Raw genomic sequence first — 18939 nt, forward strand, 5'->3', positions numbered from 1 at the left:
ATAGATCATTTGCCTTTATTATTTGAAAAAGTGATATAAATTGCATGTTTGTCACAGTAGCTGTTTGTACGTGTTGTTCTGTTCTGTTAGAGTGCGCTGTATTGCCCAACACCGCCGTCTTCGGCATTCTATGTTCTCTGTCGGAGTTACCTCACCCATATAACTTCGGATCAAATGTTCTAAAAACTTATTTGGGGCATTTTTCAGACAACCTCTTACATTTATTTTCACTGTATTTTTGGCAAAAAGAGGAATCAAAATTTAGTTTCTCACTGAAAATTTAATTGTATTATACTAGGTTGAGTTGTATCGACAGCTCCTGTTTGCATTTCAGATACACTACTGGTGTTGTGATATCTATTGCAAATTTGCAAGTATATCGTACAGATCTTCTTTGCACTTGTTCCAGTCTGTATATATTTTCTGAAGTGTGTGGATTCTAAACTGTGCAGCCATATTATAATTTGGGTCTTATTGTAGCTTTTACAAGCTGGTTCTACGTTAATTTTCATGTTTCGTCCTATAGATGAAGAGGGTTGATTTGATTTTGCTTTTGCTGTTGACTGTTGTATTTGTTTGTTCCATTTGAGATCTGAAGAAATTGTTATGCCTAGACATTTTGATGATTGGACTTGTTTAGAGTATGACATGCATGCATGTTGTTATAGACATGTATTTGTCAGTTTTCTTTGTTGAGACTCTTTGTTGTATATTATCAATCGGAATGACATGAGCCAGTATTTCTCCTATTTGATTTAGCTGCGTTGGTGTCTTCTTAAAGCTGTATACAATCGTTTCGGCATGTAATAGTCCTGTAAATAATGCAGCGCGTTGTTTTCAATGAGTCCTTTTTGGCTGTGTTTTTACTATAGTCGGGTATGTCTTTTATATAAACAGTTTGTTTTGATCTTTTTACAAAGTAGGCGTTTATGTAGCAAATTATCAAATTCTTTTTCAAAACCCATGATTTTGACTAGACCAGTTTGTATGTCCGGCTTTATCATTGTTTTGAGCTAGTTAGTGTACAAGACTGAGATATTAATAGTTTTGGTCCCCAGCATTACTTAAGTTACATTAATTTGCATATGAGCTTCTGGTGCAGTAAGATTGCAGTTTTCATAATGTGCATGAGATGTAATATCCAATCTGACGATTTAATATTACAACTTACAAATATACATGCATGACACATAATTTTGTCTGAATCTTCTTCATTGTTCTCTGTATGCAATTAATCTTCTAAATTACAGTAGTAAGTAAATATACTTTTTGTCACTGTACAGTTTAGTAACTATCCTTTGTCGTGACTTACTGTTTATGGCTATCCATTCTATCAAATTGCAACAGACAACGAGAGTCAAAAGTGACATAGGAGATGACCGTTTAGTTTGCATAAGATATTAGAAAAAACCCAGTTTTTATTGAATTGAGAAATTATATGTTCTTGATAAAAATCGGCGTTTCTTTCAAGCAATCAGTTGCGATTAAACTATCGTAGTGTCGCGAAAAAGCCGTTCGTCTACTATCATACGCAGTCTTGTGTTTGTTTTACACCTGTAGACAGGTAAATTCAAAGGAATGCGGTTTATCTACCTTAGCATATAGATCAATATTTACATGTGAAGAGACCGGAGGAATTCCAGTTATTTAAATAATATATCAACAAATAGAAGAACAAATTTTGTGATAAAAACATGAATCGAAAACCAAAACGGGAGCGCCAAAAACTTTTACCTTGTATACTACAAAATACTTTGTAATTAGTTGTTAATTAGTTTGTTCAGCGGACTATGACCATGGGTCAAATTCTTATAATTGTTACGTAGAAAGGGGTTGATATGAACTTACGAGGATTGTAAACAAGACAGTTCACGGGACCGTGAAGAACTCGTTTCACCGTACAACTTTGAATGACATATGATCATATCTCGCTAAGGAGTACAGAGATAGATATAGGTGTTTTTGTTCATGGAAATATGATGTAGATTTATCTGTTGAAATTCATTTTTTATTTTGAATTGCTCATTTCGTTGGATTTTATTTTTTAAAATGTGGAGATTTAATATTTTATACGTTTTAGTTTTAATTCTTTTATTTGGAATAGTGCAGTGTCAGGAGTGTAGTGGACAACCAAGTGTTGCTGTTATAGTTGTGGCTAGTGTTTTTAGTACACTAGCTGTTGTTTTACTGATATTTGGAATTATTTTCTTCGTATTATGGAAAAGGAGAAGAGGTAAGAATTATTAATCGGTAAATACAATTAACTGCGGTGGCACGAGATGTTAAAAGATACTTATGAAAACCCATCTAAACACTCCAGTTTGAAAAAAATATATAATCTGAGCATACACTCTTGACCATGTATGGTATATTTTAAACAGTAAAAAAATTACATAGATTTTTGCAATACACTGATAAATACTTGACACCTTGAACAAGTCTGCAAAATGATCTCAATTTTCCGTTATTATATATATACATAATTAGCGATAATATCCATAACTTCTATTCTACACACAGGTTGGTATTTTTCTATCGTTCTTGAATGAATATTTTTTTGTTGTTATTTCAAAATAATAAAAAAAAAAAACTTTTGATTGTATCTTTGTTTCTCAATAGGAAAAGATCGAGGTCCGGTATCGACATAAACGATTAAAAAATATGAAGATAATTAATTTTATCTTATTCTCAATTTTTTAAACGATTGTACTAAATTAATGCATTGTGGAAAAAAATCAGTTTGGGTCCCCTTTGAAGTTTGAATACACTTTATATATGTCACTTTTCTAGTTGTATACGAAGACAATGAGTTTTGCCAGTTTCATAACAGCAACCAGTAAATATTTCAAAACCATTCCAACGTACATTATTTATTTTAATTGAAATGACCTATCATGTACCGACAATGCTACAAAATATACATGTATACATGTATACATGTATGCATGTCTGTGTGTTATCTAATATTGCAATAAATAAGGAGGATTATGGCATCAACGAGGCCTTCACTGTCGTGTTGGACACATCAAATGTTGTTTGGTGACTTCTGATGGATGGGTCCTGTTTGACTGTCATATTGTTTCACGAATTAGGCCGGACAATTTATATCAATGCGTCTTAAAACATCTTACAAAAAAATGCAAAACAAAATGACCTTAATCCACAAATCGTGTAGCTACTATAATTACCATTCGTTGTTTCCGTTGCTTCCCATGTCGACGAAAAAATATACAATCTTAAAAACTATGGATATTGAATTTCTCAAAATGAATGACTGTAAATGAAACAATTGTAACTTAAAAAGGAGATAACATGAATCAGATGTATATGAGCATCTCTTGCACCGAGTTGACCAAAGTGGCAAGAAATAGATGTGATCTGTGTATTTTTTAAAAAGGGTCTTTTCAATCTATTCATTAATGTGGAAATCAAATAATGAAAGCTAAAATTTAAACTCATTTAAATTCTAAATAAGTAAATATCCTGCACATTTCATTAAACATTTAAGTGGCTTATCCTTCCACAACACTTATAATCTCCATTCAATAATCATGCGATTTCATTCATTATAAAAAAGCTATGTCAATATTATAGTATAATTTGATTTGTATGGGAATTCTCTATCATACATGTCTATTCATTGTTTAATTTAAATAATACAACACTGATTTATATTATATAACCCAGGACCTTAAGTTCGACTGATAAACCTTGTAATTTCATTACATTTCCCACATAATGTATCAATATTGTTTTTGGCTTGACATGCATTGTTTGTTCAAGTAAGAGCTTGAACTCCCCTAGGGTGCGGAAGATCTAACATTATTGTTCAGCGTATACTTTAGTGTTAAAAATAAGGGAAAATACTCGTGACTGATATCCATCGATGAACATTCCTTCCCAGTTTCTTTCGATTGAATCAAGCCATAATATATCCTTTAAATATCTTCACCTTTGTTCTTTTTTTTATGTATGCCCTGAAAAAATAAGGTACGAGAGAACGGAGTTTGTTTATTCATAATAATTAAAAAGATCGAATTACAAAGTATAAATAATATTCTTACACACCCAACAAAAGACTCATCAGTGATGCTCCAGTCAAAAAGTGAAAAGCCAAAAATAAAGAACAAATTAAGTTGAAGAGCCTAGAGCTTCTAATAGTATTCAATTTTAATTTTACATAATTATAAGAGACGAAACTGACTTTTAATACCTGAAATCTTTTTTTGTTTTTGCACAGATCATGTGTTTTATTTGTAGGATGTACTGATGAATTATTCTTTTTAAAACCAAACGTTAAATGCTACAATAAATACAAAAAAGGTCAAAATTCTCATTCCGTCGATTCCTATTCTTGCCGACAATATAATGTTTTGTGTGAACAATTTTACATCCATTTCTAGCAAGAATAATTAACATATATCTGTATGTTCTTTCAAAGTATCCTTGGGTGTTCTTTGAGACTTTCCACAAATGTTTTCCATCGTACTTTAGCGTGACTATCGCAATTTAGAGTATTATCGCACGTTAAAGTCCTACATATAGTATGAGGGGCAAGATTTTCAAATATTAATTTGATTACGTAGAATTGAAAAAGTAATTGGTCAGTTTGTCGGGAAAGAGGATAGAGATTTAGTGTACTTAGGGGAAAAGGGGGGGGGGGGTACAAACTAATTATCCTTCACAAAAAGTTCTCTACTCCAAGTTGTTAATTAATCATCAATAGAAATCATGGGCGAGTTCTAAGAGCAGGCGAGGTTATAAATGTCTTTGGAAATATGAATTTATGTAACGGGGGCGTGCGAGACAAATTCACCAAATGAATGTTCTCTAGTCAATAGAACGGGCGATGCGATGAATGTCTTTCGAAATACGAGTTCGAACGTTCATGAAATCTGCTAGCTGCTAACGGTATGAAAGAGGGACGAAAGATACAAGAGGAACAGTCAAACTCATAAAAAGACATGTAGAAAGTTTTTTTTTAGTAAACAGAGGAAAGAACACTCTTTTTATATTAGGTGTATTGAAACTTCCTTATTTCTACATGGAGCTTTGTGGTTTTCCTGAAATGTATATAAGTATGTCAATTTGCAACAGGTTAGTTCCACTTGTATTTTTGTCCATCTGATGAGTTAAGCCTTTTTCAACTGATTTTTATAGTTCGTTCTTATGTTATACTGCTATACCACTGTCCCAGGTTAGGGGGAGGGTTGGGATCCCGCTAACATGTTTAACCCCGCCACATTATTTAGGTATGTGTCTGTCCCAAGTCAGGAGTCTGTAATTCAGTGGTTGTCGTTTTTTTTATGTGTTATATATTTGTTATTCATTCATTTTTTTACATAAATAAGGCCGTTAGTTTTCTCGTTTGAATTGTTTTACATTGTATTATCGGGGCCTTTTATAGCTGACTATGCGGTATGGGCTTTGCTCATTGTTGAAGGCCGTACAGTGACCTATAGTTGTTAATGTCTGTGTCATTTTGGTCTTTTGTGGATAGTTGTCTCATTGTCAATCATACCACATCTTCTTTTTATATAGTCCCTATATAGTGGCATTTTTGGAATTTACCTAATGAATTTCGATAAGTATCACACAAAACACAAGAATTTCAGTGTCAATCCTGGTCCAACACCTGTTCATTGTAAGTAATAAGGGACGATAACGCTCTTAGCTGCTTTACTGTCTCTGGTGTTATCACCGACGCATAATCTGATTGAGTAGACCCCGGTTTCTTTGATCCAAGCATGAGGTCTCCGCAAATGTCATGACATACCACTTTTTATAAGGTTTGTATTTCAATAATGTACACCCTTAAGCCAATGTATACAAGCTTTTAGCTTCATAATAATTCGAATAACATCTTCATCTTGGATTTCAAACTACAGAGCAATGTTTGATCGGTAACCAACATTGAATAACTTGAGGAATTTTACTTATTTTGAAAAGTTAAGAACTATGTTTGTGACATGCAATCCTGTGTGTCAGTTACTACTGCAAAATTGTTAAGATACAATTATAAGCCGTATGCACATCATCACATGTATAAGATGCAAAATATCCACCTCATGTTTATCAGAGGCGTATCCATGATTTTTGAAAGGTCATAATTCCCGACGATATAATATAAACCGCCCAGCGGAGCAAGACAAACAGATTTTTTACAGTTTTATACTAAACATTTAAATACATCGTGAAAACCACGAGATTTAAAAAAAAAATATGCGATCTAAAGGGGCACGCCGTCTACGACCCGTGGACCTTACACTGGTGATGCACCCTGAAAAGAGATGTGAGACAGAATCTCACGAGAACAGCTCGATAACAGATGTTGAATACAAAAGCCTGAATATGCTAAAAATACTGTCACCTAATGCTCCATTAAAAAAGAAAGATTTTTACCCATACAAACAACTTGAATGGCCGGACTCAATCTGTAATTTTCATAAACTTTGAAGTGTATATTGTTTTGAAAATATATAGTCATACTACAGTCTGGATTGAAAATAACTAATTGAAATATACAGTAAAAGCCACACGCTATAAATCATCGAATTTCAGCTTTAAACTCTTTTTGGGGATAACCAACAGCAGAAACTTTTAAAGCCCAAAAAGTGGACCTCGATGGTCTTATAATGTAGTTCAACCCAGTACTATATCAATAGCCTGTAACACTGAGGTTGTGAGTGACACGTGCGCTCGACTCAAAAACCGGGGGGGGGGGTGTCAATACGTAATCGATAGGGGTGCCGCTAGGCTTCTGATACCCCACGCTTTTCATATAATTTAGTTTTAAAAATGTATACCTTTTTATATATTGCGTAAGTAAAAATGTAACCTTCTCCCATATTGTTTTGGTTTTATGTGGTGTGTATGGTCTGTAATGTAAGAGTGGATTGGTATCATACCAAAGTGAAAAATTGGTTGATAAAAACATTCGGGAACACAAAGAAAGATGACAGACGAAGAAGTTATGGGAACTTATTAACCTAATCATATATTTTGACAGTTTCCCCGACCTATTCACATATTTTCAAGCTCGAAAAGGTGACCTATTCCAGCGGCCTATATATATATAAATATATATATATATATATATAGGCATATATGTGTGTATATATATATATATATATATATACATCTGTTGTAGAGTTGTCACTGACTCAGACGTACTTATGAATATAATTATTTTCTGTGACTGTATCTTGCATTAATTTGTAGGATCCTTTACTATAGATAATTGAGCTGATCTGTAACAATAACATCTCCATGCCTTATATATCATGTACTGTAGTACGCCGCTAGATTAAAACTGACGAGGAAAGGTAACACACGGCCACTGAAAGCTTTATTATTGTAGAGCCCAGGTGGTCGTGTGGTCTAGCGGGACGGCTGCAGTGCAGGCGATTTGGTGTCACGATATCACAATAGCATGGGTTCGAATCCCGGCGAGGGAAGAACAAAAAAAATTTGCGAAAGCAAATTTACAGATCTCATTGTTGGGTTGATGTTTAGACGAGTTGTATATATATATACATAAAAAAATGTATATAGAAAGTGCACACCCCCCTCGAGGAGTGGAATTCCTGCCGAAGGTCGGTGGTTCTTTCAATGCACTTCAGGTTCCATCAACAATAAAAACTGACCTCCACGAAACATCCAATAGGCCTGAAAGTAGCATTTCACACCAATTAGTCGAATAATAAGTTAATCAAAACCCCAAAATTGGTAAGTTGATGATCCGATTTTTTTTTGCTATGATAATGTAGGGATCTTTAGGACTGAGCAATATGACATAAGAGACATGAGAGAATAAGTCTCAAATCCTTTTAAAATTGACTTTGCTGAAGTTGTTGGATGCTTTGTTCAAATTCGTCCATTTATTATGAATAAGCACTTAGGCCGGGTGTCTCTGAATTTTTTAAACAGGTAAAACAAATTCAGAGACACATTCCTGTGATTTGAGACTACGTTTTATTTTGATTCGGTTACACCAAAGACATATAATATAATTGTAGTATAGTATTATATATCTCTGGTTTATTTATACAACAACAGTCACAACTGATACATACATATCGGTAAGCGGCTTTTTACGGAAAAGTGTTGTGTTAGTCAGCTGTTTGCATATCAGATGTTATCCGATTTGATTTTAATATTAGTATTGTGCTTTCCGGTCAATTAATTTCCTCAAGCCATTTTTGTAGAGGAAGTACACCACGAATTCATGGTCCCATTGCTTTCTATGTTAAATTCCTCCATTTCAAGTAGGCACACCTCTTTTATTTTAAGTTCACAGAGGCGGATCCAGCAATTTGAAAAAAGGGTAGAGGTCTCCACCCCAGGATAAAAAAAGAGGGGTTGGCGTTCCAACCATCAGTCCCCATTCAAATGCATTGATCGTCCAAAAAAGGGGGTCCCGACCCCAGAGGCGGATTTAGGGGGGGGGGGGCAGGGGGCCTGCCCCCCCTTTATTGGGAAAAAAAATGGTTGCTTATATAGAGAATTACTGAAGCGTGACTGGAGCGGGGCCCCCTCTTAGGTCAGTCAGTGGGCCCCCACTTTTGAAAATTTCTGTATCTGCCACTGGACCCCACTGGAACCCCTCTGAATCCGCTACTGTAATATCATATGTGATTTAAGCATGTATTTTTCAGTAAAACTTTGAAAATGTTCGCAAAAAAAATTATATATATATAACGAGTGTCAAGCTTTTAAAGCTGAAATAATTATGACCTGTTTTTCCTGATCTACCCACAGGCATTTGTCTCAGAATTTTGTTCATACCTTAATTATTAAGGTATATATATGAAAAAAAATATTAATATTAAGGTATATGTTAAAAAAAAATAATATTAAAGTATATGTATGAGAAAAAATTCTGAGACAAGTGCCTGTGGTTAATTATCATATAACACTAAAATAACTGAATAAATGTAACAACTCAGCTGAAATCATATTTTTATGTATTGTTCAGCAAATTAATAATATATATAGACATATATTTCCAGTGGCGAATCCGGTATTTTTCATAAGGAAGGGGCCCACTGACTGACCTAAAAAGGGGGGACCCTCTCCAATCATGCATCAGTGATTCCCTATAATCAACCATTTTTTATTATTATTAATCAACATAGCTATGATACAGTTTGGCCAAGTAATACAACTCATACTGGACTGGTAAAATAGTGTATGATACACCCCATAGAGCATAACCCTGAAGGGCGGATTATTTGAATTACATTATGGCTTGTGCTAAAAGATATCTTTCTGAATTGGGCCTTTCAGATTTTAGAGGAATTGACCAGAATATTTTAGGACAAGCATAATAAATGAAGGATATTCAATTACAGCTAATAGCATCATGGTGTAACCCGTACAGAAATTGCTAACAAAAGCACATAAGTTTCACATGTGAAGCACATGAGATGCAAGTAAGAATTATATGCAAATCAGGTTGCTCATATGTGCAGTTTGGTAGTTCATATGTGCCCACAAAAATCTAACATAATGCTCACATGTGCAATTCAAACCTCAGGTGAGCTTTTATCATCCATGTTAGTTTTATGTTAGTTTTGTACTTTGAAAAGTTTTTCCATTCTTCTAACCATTCAAAACTAACCTACATCATTGCTCATATGAGCTTTTTCAAAATGACATGCCCAGTCATGTACTTCCTGTAAATTCAAATTCATGAAAAGCATGCAATAAATGGAGGTAGATGGATATGGAAAATGTTAAGTCCTATATTGTGCTATTTGAAGAAAGGCATTGTTGAAATCTGATAAAACCAGTGTGGCTGTGGTTAATTATTTGTAAGTTATCATTTCTATTTCATTATTTTCATTTTTGTGTCAGATTTTGAAATATATTACAATTTTAAGTCCTTTATGGGAATATATATACAGGTTGCTTCAAAATAAGTACTACATGTATAAAGATTTTTCCTTTTTAAACTTTTTGAAATACAGTACTTATTAATCAAAGACATTCATTGTGTACTAAACTTGCAAGTCCCTCTATTAGTTTTATAATGTAATGTTATGTTTTTAGTCATGATCATGATTATTGTTTAAATAAAAAAAAAAAAAAATCATATGAAAATCATACTTAACTGACAATAATTAAAGAATAACTCTTTTAACATGATGTATCAGTTATTTTATTTTCAACTGAATTATTTAAGATTTTCATTTAAATTTGAAAAATATTCCTTTTTTAAAGCAGCCATTTTGTTTTTATCAACTATAATATTCACGTGTGCAACATGTGAGCAACTGCTCATATGAGCAATCTAATAAAATGCACATGTGAAACAAAAGCTCATATGAGCAGTTGCACATGAGGTTTTTAACATGCAAATTAGGTTAGTTTCATATGTGCAATTTTTTTGCTCACAAAATGCTCACCTAATTTGCATGTTAAAAAACTCGTGTGCAATCATGTTAGTTTCTAACGTGAGCATCTTATGTGTAACTTATGTGCAACATGTTAGCACTTTTTGGTAAGGGAAATAAAGGTATAATTGGGTAATGGTTTTAATTAAACGACTGTTTTGGTCCTTGGCCAATAAGTAGGCAAATTATATGAAAAATTATACTTTTAAATAAAGAAAATGATATTAACTTAAAGTATGTTAGATAAATGATATCATTTCTAGAAATAAAGAATCGTGTAGTATATCGGAGTATGTTGTATTTGTATATTCCTGACTCAGTTTTGGTCTTATCCATTATTGATATGATTGTTGCTTGTATCAGCTTTTTGTACATGCATTGCAACCAATAATAAGGATGTAATAATTTGCAGCTCTGTTTTTTAAATTTTTTTATACCTTACTTCTAGCCAACCCTCCCCCGCTCCCAAATTAAGTCGGGTATATAACATTATTAATATAAGTTGGAAAAATTTGTAAAGTATTCTAAAATTCTCCTTCTTCTAAAACACAAATTTAGTTTACAAAAGTTTAAGCTAGAATACAGTGTATATTTTTTGGGCTGAATCAAATTTTTTTGCTTGTAAAAGAATTGTATACTATCACTTTTGTAATGATTTTATCATGCAGCAGGCTACACAGAGAGCTTTACTATTAAGCATACAAAACATTTAAAACTATGCAGGCAATTTATTTCTCTAATTATAACATGTTGTCTCAAACTTCCGCTTTTAAATCTAAAATTGTCAACACTTTAATTAAATTGAATTACATGATATTGTGGAAGTATGATTTTGCTTTAATTAACCTTGTTGTTTCTTTTGAATGTTAATATGGTAATATTATTTCTAGGACAACCAACTATACTTGTCATCACATCTTTCTTTTTGGCGTAATAGAATAATTGATAAATTTTACAATATTACTGTTGCTCAATCATTGCATCTGGTATTTTTGGGATAATCATCAATTTTCTGATTGCAATTTGAAACACAGACTAATTTTTCTGGGTTGAAGTTGAACACACAAAGTAATCTACATTTTCAGTTTTTGGTGTTTGCTGTCTCTTTGCCATCAGAGTAAGACTAAGACCAAAGAATGGTCAGCTGGGAGTTCCAATAATGTGCATTTTTTTTTGTATCAACAATAATTTCATGCAGATAAACATACTTTGAATGTCACCATATGATTGTGGCATAACATCGTGGCCACAAGTTAATTTTTTCTGTTTAGTATTAAATTTATATTAAGATCCATTTTGTTACATCTTGTGATCAATTTTATTTGGCAATCGCCAATGGCAGTCAGCAGGGTTAAAGAACATCAGTTGTTTGACCTGTTAGTCAAATGCGTTTTGTTTAAATATACTTTTTCACTTTTTTGGTCTTTTAGAAAATGTTGTTTGTGCTGTTTTTAGACCCTTCTACAACGAGATTTGTTTTACATGCACACATATAAAAATTGCAGTTTTATCTAACGCAATCATAGGTTTGAACGTAGGTTTAAATTTAGACTCATATATATATATATATATATATCAATTGGGTTTATTACTGCAGCAGAAATGAGCAAGATATCATACCGATTGTAGAAATGTTCATTGCACACATTTACTGCTTTAAACCTGTTCCTTAATTTATGGTATTATTTTATGAATTAATTTTAAGTTTAAGAATATATCAATGTTATTATAGATCTATTAAAGCCCCAGTCTACACCAATAAAAAAGAACAGATTAGTAGAAGAGAGAGATAGTGCATCTCCTGATGGAGGACATACCAATCCAGGGTTCAATGACAGTGACATTCCTGCAGATATAAGTTTAGCAGAAGAAGGTAAATACAAATACACCCTACCAAGAAATCTACTTTGTTGTATGAAGGGTAATGTCACATTTGTTACAACTGAGATGATATACTTGAAAATGTAAGAAAAAGATACACATATTAAAGATGAAATTGATTTGTTATATATATTTAAATGTTGCTTACAATGTAAACGTAGATGAACAAAATTGAGAATGGAAACTGGGAATGTGTTAAAGAGACAACCTGACCAAAGAGCAGAAAACAGCCCAGAGGGGGGGCTTCAGCTGGCCCCTAATAAAAAATGTGTACTATTTCAGGAAAAAAAATAGAAATTGGTTATACATTTTGTAATTAGGTAGAGTTTTTTTCGTTAGAAGGCTTAAATTGTCATGGCATAAAAATTGCCAATAAAAATATATTACTGTCAACTATTTAAATGAAGAAATAAATTTAAAAAGTTGTCACAACCTGGGCATTTAAAAATTACTTAATAGTGTTTATAATTATGTAATACAATAAGTTAGAACAGCCTGTCAAATCTGTTGATGCAGACATTTTGTGTAATCATATACCATTAGCACTCAATATTCACCCTTCATATTTGAAAAAAAATGAAGGAACCAAGTATCAAAATTAGAGTCTATAAAAATTAGCGAATTATCCCAATTATTGTGATTTATGTAAGGTATATTTATGGTATTCAAATAACAAGCAATCAATACCACAGGAAATTATGTTAATCTAACTAACTTGTGAAATATTCAGTAAAAGATAGCCCTCAGCTGTACATTATTTCACTTTTATACCTAAAGATGCATAAAAATAACATATTTGTTCATGTAATAAACAGCTGAATTATTTTAAGGTATTTTAGCAAAGAAAGCTTTCTTTTTTAGTACATTGTTTGTTAAATGTAATAGATGTGCAAATAAATTTATTATTCCCCATGCAACAAAGTTTTAAAGGTAAATGTTTGTCCAGTTTGTCAGTCTGTCATCATTTTGTGTTGCAAATCTTATTTCTTAATTTTGTTGTTGAATATCCTCAATTTTGCACTAATCAAAACCACTGATGAGTTTAATATAATCCTTAATAGGGTTAAACTTTTGGGAAGGAGCCTTATAAAAATACCACATTTAAATTTTTATTTTATTTAATGAATAATCCTGACTGTCAAAATCAGTTGAATAAATGACAAAAAAATTGTGTTAATATGGTACAAAAATGCACTTTACAGCAGTTTGAAATGAATGAAATAATTTGTATGTTACTTTCCCTGATTTAATTATTTTGAAAACAATTTAAAGGAGTGAGTTATAATGTTACAAAGTACGAGAACATAAGTCCAAAATTGACATGTTATATGTATTCTATTTAGGTGACTCTTGAAAATAGGTATAAACACATATAGAATTTCCATTAAAAGATATTGTGGAGATGTCAAACTTTAACTACCATTTTTTGAAAAGAGTTGAACTGAAATGAACCTTATCATTGAGAATATGTATTTTTTAATATGATTGATTTCTGCCAACATGCTAATATATGTTATCATATGAAGGTTAGGTGTGTCTAAATATTTAGATATATCCATGAAAATAGAACTAAATTTTGATATTAAGAAATGTATTAACATTGTGGATTCAGCATTATTGTATACCTTTTGTATATCTTTTATGTAAATGTTATTTTTTTATTTTTAAGTGCTTACGTCATTGAAGATAATAGGGACTTCTCAAAAAGATAATATACATAAGTTAATAGTCTATATAAATATAATGTTACAAGAGCATTATAAATCCCCTTTCAGCTAAAATATAAGTGTCTGATTGCAAATTTTAAAATGTCCTTTAGCAATAGTGCATTTTCACAAACATGTGTTCAACCAGGGTGGCGATATGAGACTCATATAACCTCCTTGGTACAACATTCTCAAAATTCAATTATTTTGTATGCTTTTATGGTGTGAAGATAAAACTATTTTACATACGGTGAAGGACTTTCAACTTGGAAAAAGTAATAGAATCAATTACTGATGATTCATTTTTATTTGTTGGATACCAATTTTTTGCGGATTTCATTGAAACAGAGTAACCAAATTTAAATGTTCAAAAAATTACAAATTTTCTAAAGGCATGTATGCAAACTTTGCCAAAATCACAAAAGTAAATATCCATGAATATGCAAGTTTTCCTCAATCCACGAAAATTGGTACCAACGAAAATAACTGAATCCACATTAAACAGTTTAATTAAAATTCACTTTGGTTCTTTTCCTTCAGGCTACATGCATACTATTATGCCCTGCCATGGAAAATAAAACAACCTAATTAAGAACTTACATTTCCCGATTATTCTCTGATGTAAGAATCCAGTGCAGGACATTTTAATGAAAAACATTTGATTTTTGTTAGTGCCAAAACATAACCAATTCTAGCAACAGAAAATTAATCTGTAGTTTACTTTTTACAACATATGATAGAAGAATGATAAATTACCATGTCAAAATAGCAAAACATTAAAATGTCATATTTATTAAAATGCATACTTTGCTCAATAAGACTGGTTCTCATATTTTTCAAAATTTTAAGTTTCTGTAGTACATGTATCAGTTCATATATGAGCAGCTGTAAATCTTTAATATTATCAAAACATCTCCATCTTTTTCAATACTTTCTTGATCTGATAAGGGTATCTGTCACATATTGCATTTTGTTTTCCTTGCAATTGGTTTGTATCAACAACCTATATTTCCATGTTTTAACAAATATAATCTCACAAACATGTTTAACCCCGCCGCATTTTTTGCGCCTGTCCCAAGTCAGGAGCCTCTGGCCTTTGTTAGTCTTGTATTATTTAAATTTTAGTTTCTTGTGTACAATTTGGAAATTAGTATGGCGTTCATTATCACTGAACTAGTATATATTTGTTTAGGGGCCAGCTGAAGGACGCCTCCGGGTGCGGGAATTTCTCGCTACATTGAAGACCTGTTGGTGACCTTCTGCTGTTGTGTTTTTTTATTTTGGTCGGGTTGTTGTCTCTTTGACACATTCCCCATTTCCATTCTCAATTTTATTAACAGATCATTTGGTCTCTGGTGGAGAGTTGTCTCCTTAGCAATCAGTCTACTTCTTATTTTTGTATAAACATAATATTGAAAGTAAACTTGAATAAAATAATTTTCAAGGAGTATGCTGATTTTTCTTCATCTTTAAAAGTTTTTACTGAATTGACAGTAGAAAATACAATTGAAGGGATTATACCACCCCCATACCATCCCAGTGGAAGGGGTTATACCACCCCTATACCATCCCAGTGGAAGGGATTATACCACCCCTATACCAACCCAGTGGAAGGGATTATACCACCCCTATACCATCCCAGTGGAAGGGATTATACCACCCCTATACCATCCCAGTGGAAGGGCTTATACCACCCCTATACCATCCCAATGGAAGGGCTTATACCACCCCTATACCATCCCAGTGGAAGGGATTATACCACCCCTATACCATCCCAGTGAAATGGGCTATATGATCGGCTCTAAAATGTCATGCACCCTTTAAGCCCACCAGTTTTAGGTAACTGTTATACAGTGTAGTATAAATTGGCTTAATTATTTGTAACTTAGAATATGTGAATAAAGAAATTTCACAACTGTTATATTCTTGTGTAGTGCTGCACATGATATTTCTTAAGCAATGGAGTCACTATATCATACATTTCAAACTGGAGTGACAATATTTTCTTAGATATATATGCTTTAGGTCAAAAATGGTAACATGGTTAAGAATAACACCTTGATATAGTACTTCAATATATACAGAGGCTTGTTATAGAAATTCATAAAAATCTGTCAAAAAAATCTGAATTTTTTTATTTAATAAGTAAAAAACTCTGTTGATTTACACCAGAAACCCCCATACAAAGTTGATACATATACATATATATAAGATCTTCAGGGGCATAAGATAAAATTGGAGAAAGTGACATATCTTGTTTACATTAGTAAATGGACTATTTTTGTAGGTCCAACTGACAATTGACAAACAAGAGATAGTTCATAAAGTTAGAAAAACATTTCACCTGGTGGAATTTAAAACGTTTTCATTATTTTAACCGAGTTTGAGATTGTTAACATGTTTCACTTGTCATTTTAAATTGTAAGATTTAAGTTGTAACACAGAAACACATGAATTTAAATATTGGTATTAAATAGGATGGGCTTATCATAATGGGAACAAAGGTATTTTTAACAAAATTTCTATGAAAATGTTTAAGATTCTTTTCTAATATAAAATCTTTGCCTAAAAATGTATATGCATTTAATGTATTAAAAACTATTTTAATATTTACTTAAAAGTTTTTTTTAAATCATGTAATACTATAGTTCACTAAGGTCTTTCAAGTGATTGCTTTTCAGATATGCAATGAGAATTCAGATTGAATCTTTTTTAACCTTACATGACCAATAAATGTAAATTTCCAGTAAGTTTGTATGCAGATTTGTAAAAGACACAAATGCAAGAAGCCCCAAAGAACAAAAATTTCCTCAATCCTGGAGAATGTGAGCTCTAGAAAATGAATTAATCTGCTGTTAAATTCAGTAATGATATGCATATCTTATTTTACTTGGAATAATATAGACATTTAGAAACTGTGATAAAACCAATTTTTTTAAAGGAGTGTGTTTCATGACAGTGGTGTACAGGGTTATAAGAGGTATAGTTTCCTGGCTCTAACTAGATACCACCAGTATATGAAGTATTGTGTACATGGTTATAAGAGGTATAGTTTCCTGGGTCTAACTAGATACCACCAGTATATGAAGTACTGTACAGTTATCATTAACATTTGTAAGACAAGTATAACACCTGTCTTGACCACTCCTACATAAGGACAAAGGTTTACATGATCATATAAATGTCAGTAAAAACTGACCATATCTAGATGGTTTAATACCATTTATCATAAATAAATGTTCTGCTCGACTTTAATATTTGTCTCGAGAACCTGTCAGCAACAGATTTTAATGTAGTATCGGTCAATAAAGTTTATGACAAAAAGACTCTTTTTATCACATTCACAATGGTTTTATCTTCTCAATGACCATAGCTTTGGTCTCTTTTTTGTGGTCTGATTCTAGCATGTTTGACCTAATTTTGAAATGATAATTAAAGTATAGATTTAACACAATTTTGAAAGAGCTTTCTGATTGGAAAGATAACAGAAAAATATTTTTTGCAATAAAACACTGAGATATTCAAGAAAATATTATTGAAGATTTTCCTAATTTAGTGCAGTATAGATATTTTGTCACATATGTTGTGGTTTCAAGTGACACTGGACAACAACAAACATTCTTTTAAAAGCATTTAATCAGATGCAAATTATTGTACAAAACCATAGAACAAGCTATAAAAAGCACTCATTTTGAAAATTTAAGTTGATGGTGCATTGAAGTGTGACATTGTTTAAATTCCTCTTTTTCATTTTTTGACACTATTTTAATTTGAGAACTTTATGAACAAATACCTAAGGATACTTAAAGAATCTTCAGTAATAAAAACAAACAATATCATTTTTAATTAAATTATGATAGTTTGCTTCCTGGTGTTTTAATGTTGACGACATCAAGCTTATTTTATTTGAAAAATGACTTTATTGGAATATAACATTAAAATGTAGATGGGAACATCCTCTTTTTACCTCTCAGTTTAACAAAAAGTCTCAATGACACCCTCTGAAGCATGACTTTTATCATTGAGTCAGTTAATAAGATTCTGAATAGACTTTAGATATTCTCCAATAAATCATAATGAGCATTAGAATATAGTATATGATGAAAAAAAGAATAAACATAGACTTTTTTTATTTCACCACATTCTATCTTAAATGATAATAAAGTGTTATTTATTTGATAAATTGAATTTAAGTTGGTCAGGTTGAAACATAAATTTAAAAAGTTGTTAGAAATGTTATGAAACTTTAATTATTTGGTTTGAAATATATGCTTTAAAGAATTTATATCTACTTTATTAAAATGTAAAAATGTACATGTGCTTAGTTTAAAGATCATCATTTGATAGTGATATAATAAGGTTAATTTGGAGGAAAATGTTTGAAGATTTGTTGACTTTGTATCATTACAGACTGAAATGTTTTAAAAGTAATACATGATTTCAGAGACTTTTTATAGTCTATAGTATATAGAAAGTCCCTGCCGATGTTAACTTTTCATTTCTCTCTGTTTACTGCTGTTAGTAAAACAACCAATTTATCTACCAGACAAGTTCAAGTATGTTTGTTTTGTAAGGTGAAAACACTGATGAACAAGTTTACCCATGTTTTTGTATCTGTGAGTTTTAAAGCTTCTGAGTGGTTTTGCTTTTGACAGATTATTACAGGGGTTTTCATAATTGGAAAATTAAAACAGTTTAAAATATTTATCATGAGTTTTAACAACCAAATGAGCATTGAAGTTCATAATTTTTATCAATAAGTTTAGCAGCAGGTGAAAAATTTGTAATCTGTAATGGAGTCTTTATAGCTTAGCTGGTCAACGTTGTTTTCATTGTATCTTTTGCTCTTTTGGTATTTTGGTATTTTTTTGATTTTCTTATTTTAAAATATCAGCCAATTGTCAGATATGTTAAGTTTTCTGTGAATAACTAACCAGTTAGTTATCAGTCAAATT

The 18939-nt window shown here is 31.7% G+C and overlaps 1 protein-coding gene across 1 annotated transcript in view; it reads left to right on the top strand.

Annotated features, from left to right (window-relative positions):
- The first annotated feature begins 1602 nt into the window (after positions 1–1602).
- LOC143068120 (uncharacterized) overlaps positions 1603–18939 on the top strand; it is a 49002-nt gene continuing 31665 nt past the window's right edge. The window contains exons 1-2 of the mRNA XM_076241921.1: positions 1603–2233; positions 12130–12270. Of these exons, the coding sequence (XP_076098036.1) occupies positions 2050–2233; positions 12130–12270 (325 nt within the window). The 5' untranslated portion in view covers positions 1603–2049. The remainder of the gene's footprint in view (positions 2234–12129; positions 12271–18939) is intronic.

This window comes from Mytilus galloprovincialis, chromosome 3 (assembly GCF_965363235.1).
Source record: "Mytilus galloprovincialis chromosome 3, xbMytGall1.hap1.1, whole genome shotgun sequence".
Taxonomy (NCBI): domain Eukaryota; kingdom Metazoa; phylum Mollusca; class Bivalvia; order Mytilida; family Mytilidae; genus Mytilus; species Mytilus galloprovincialis.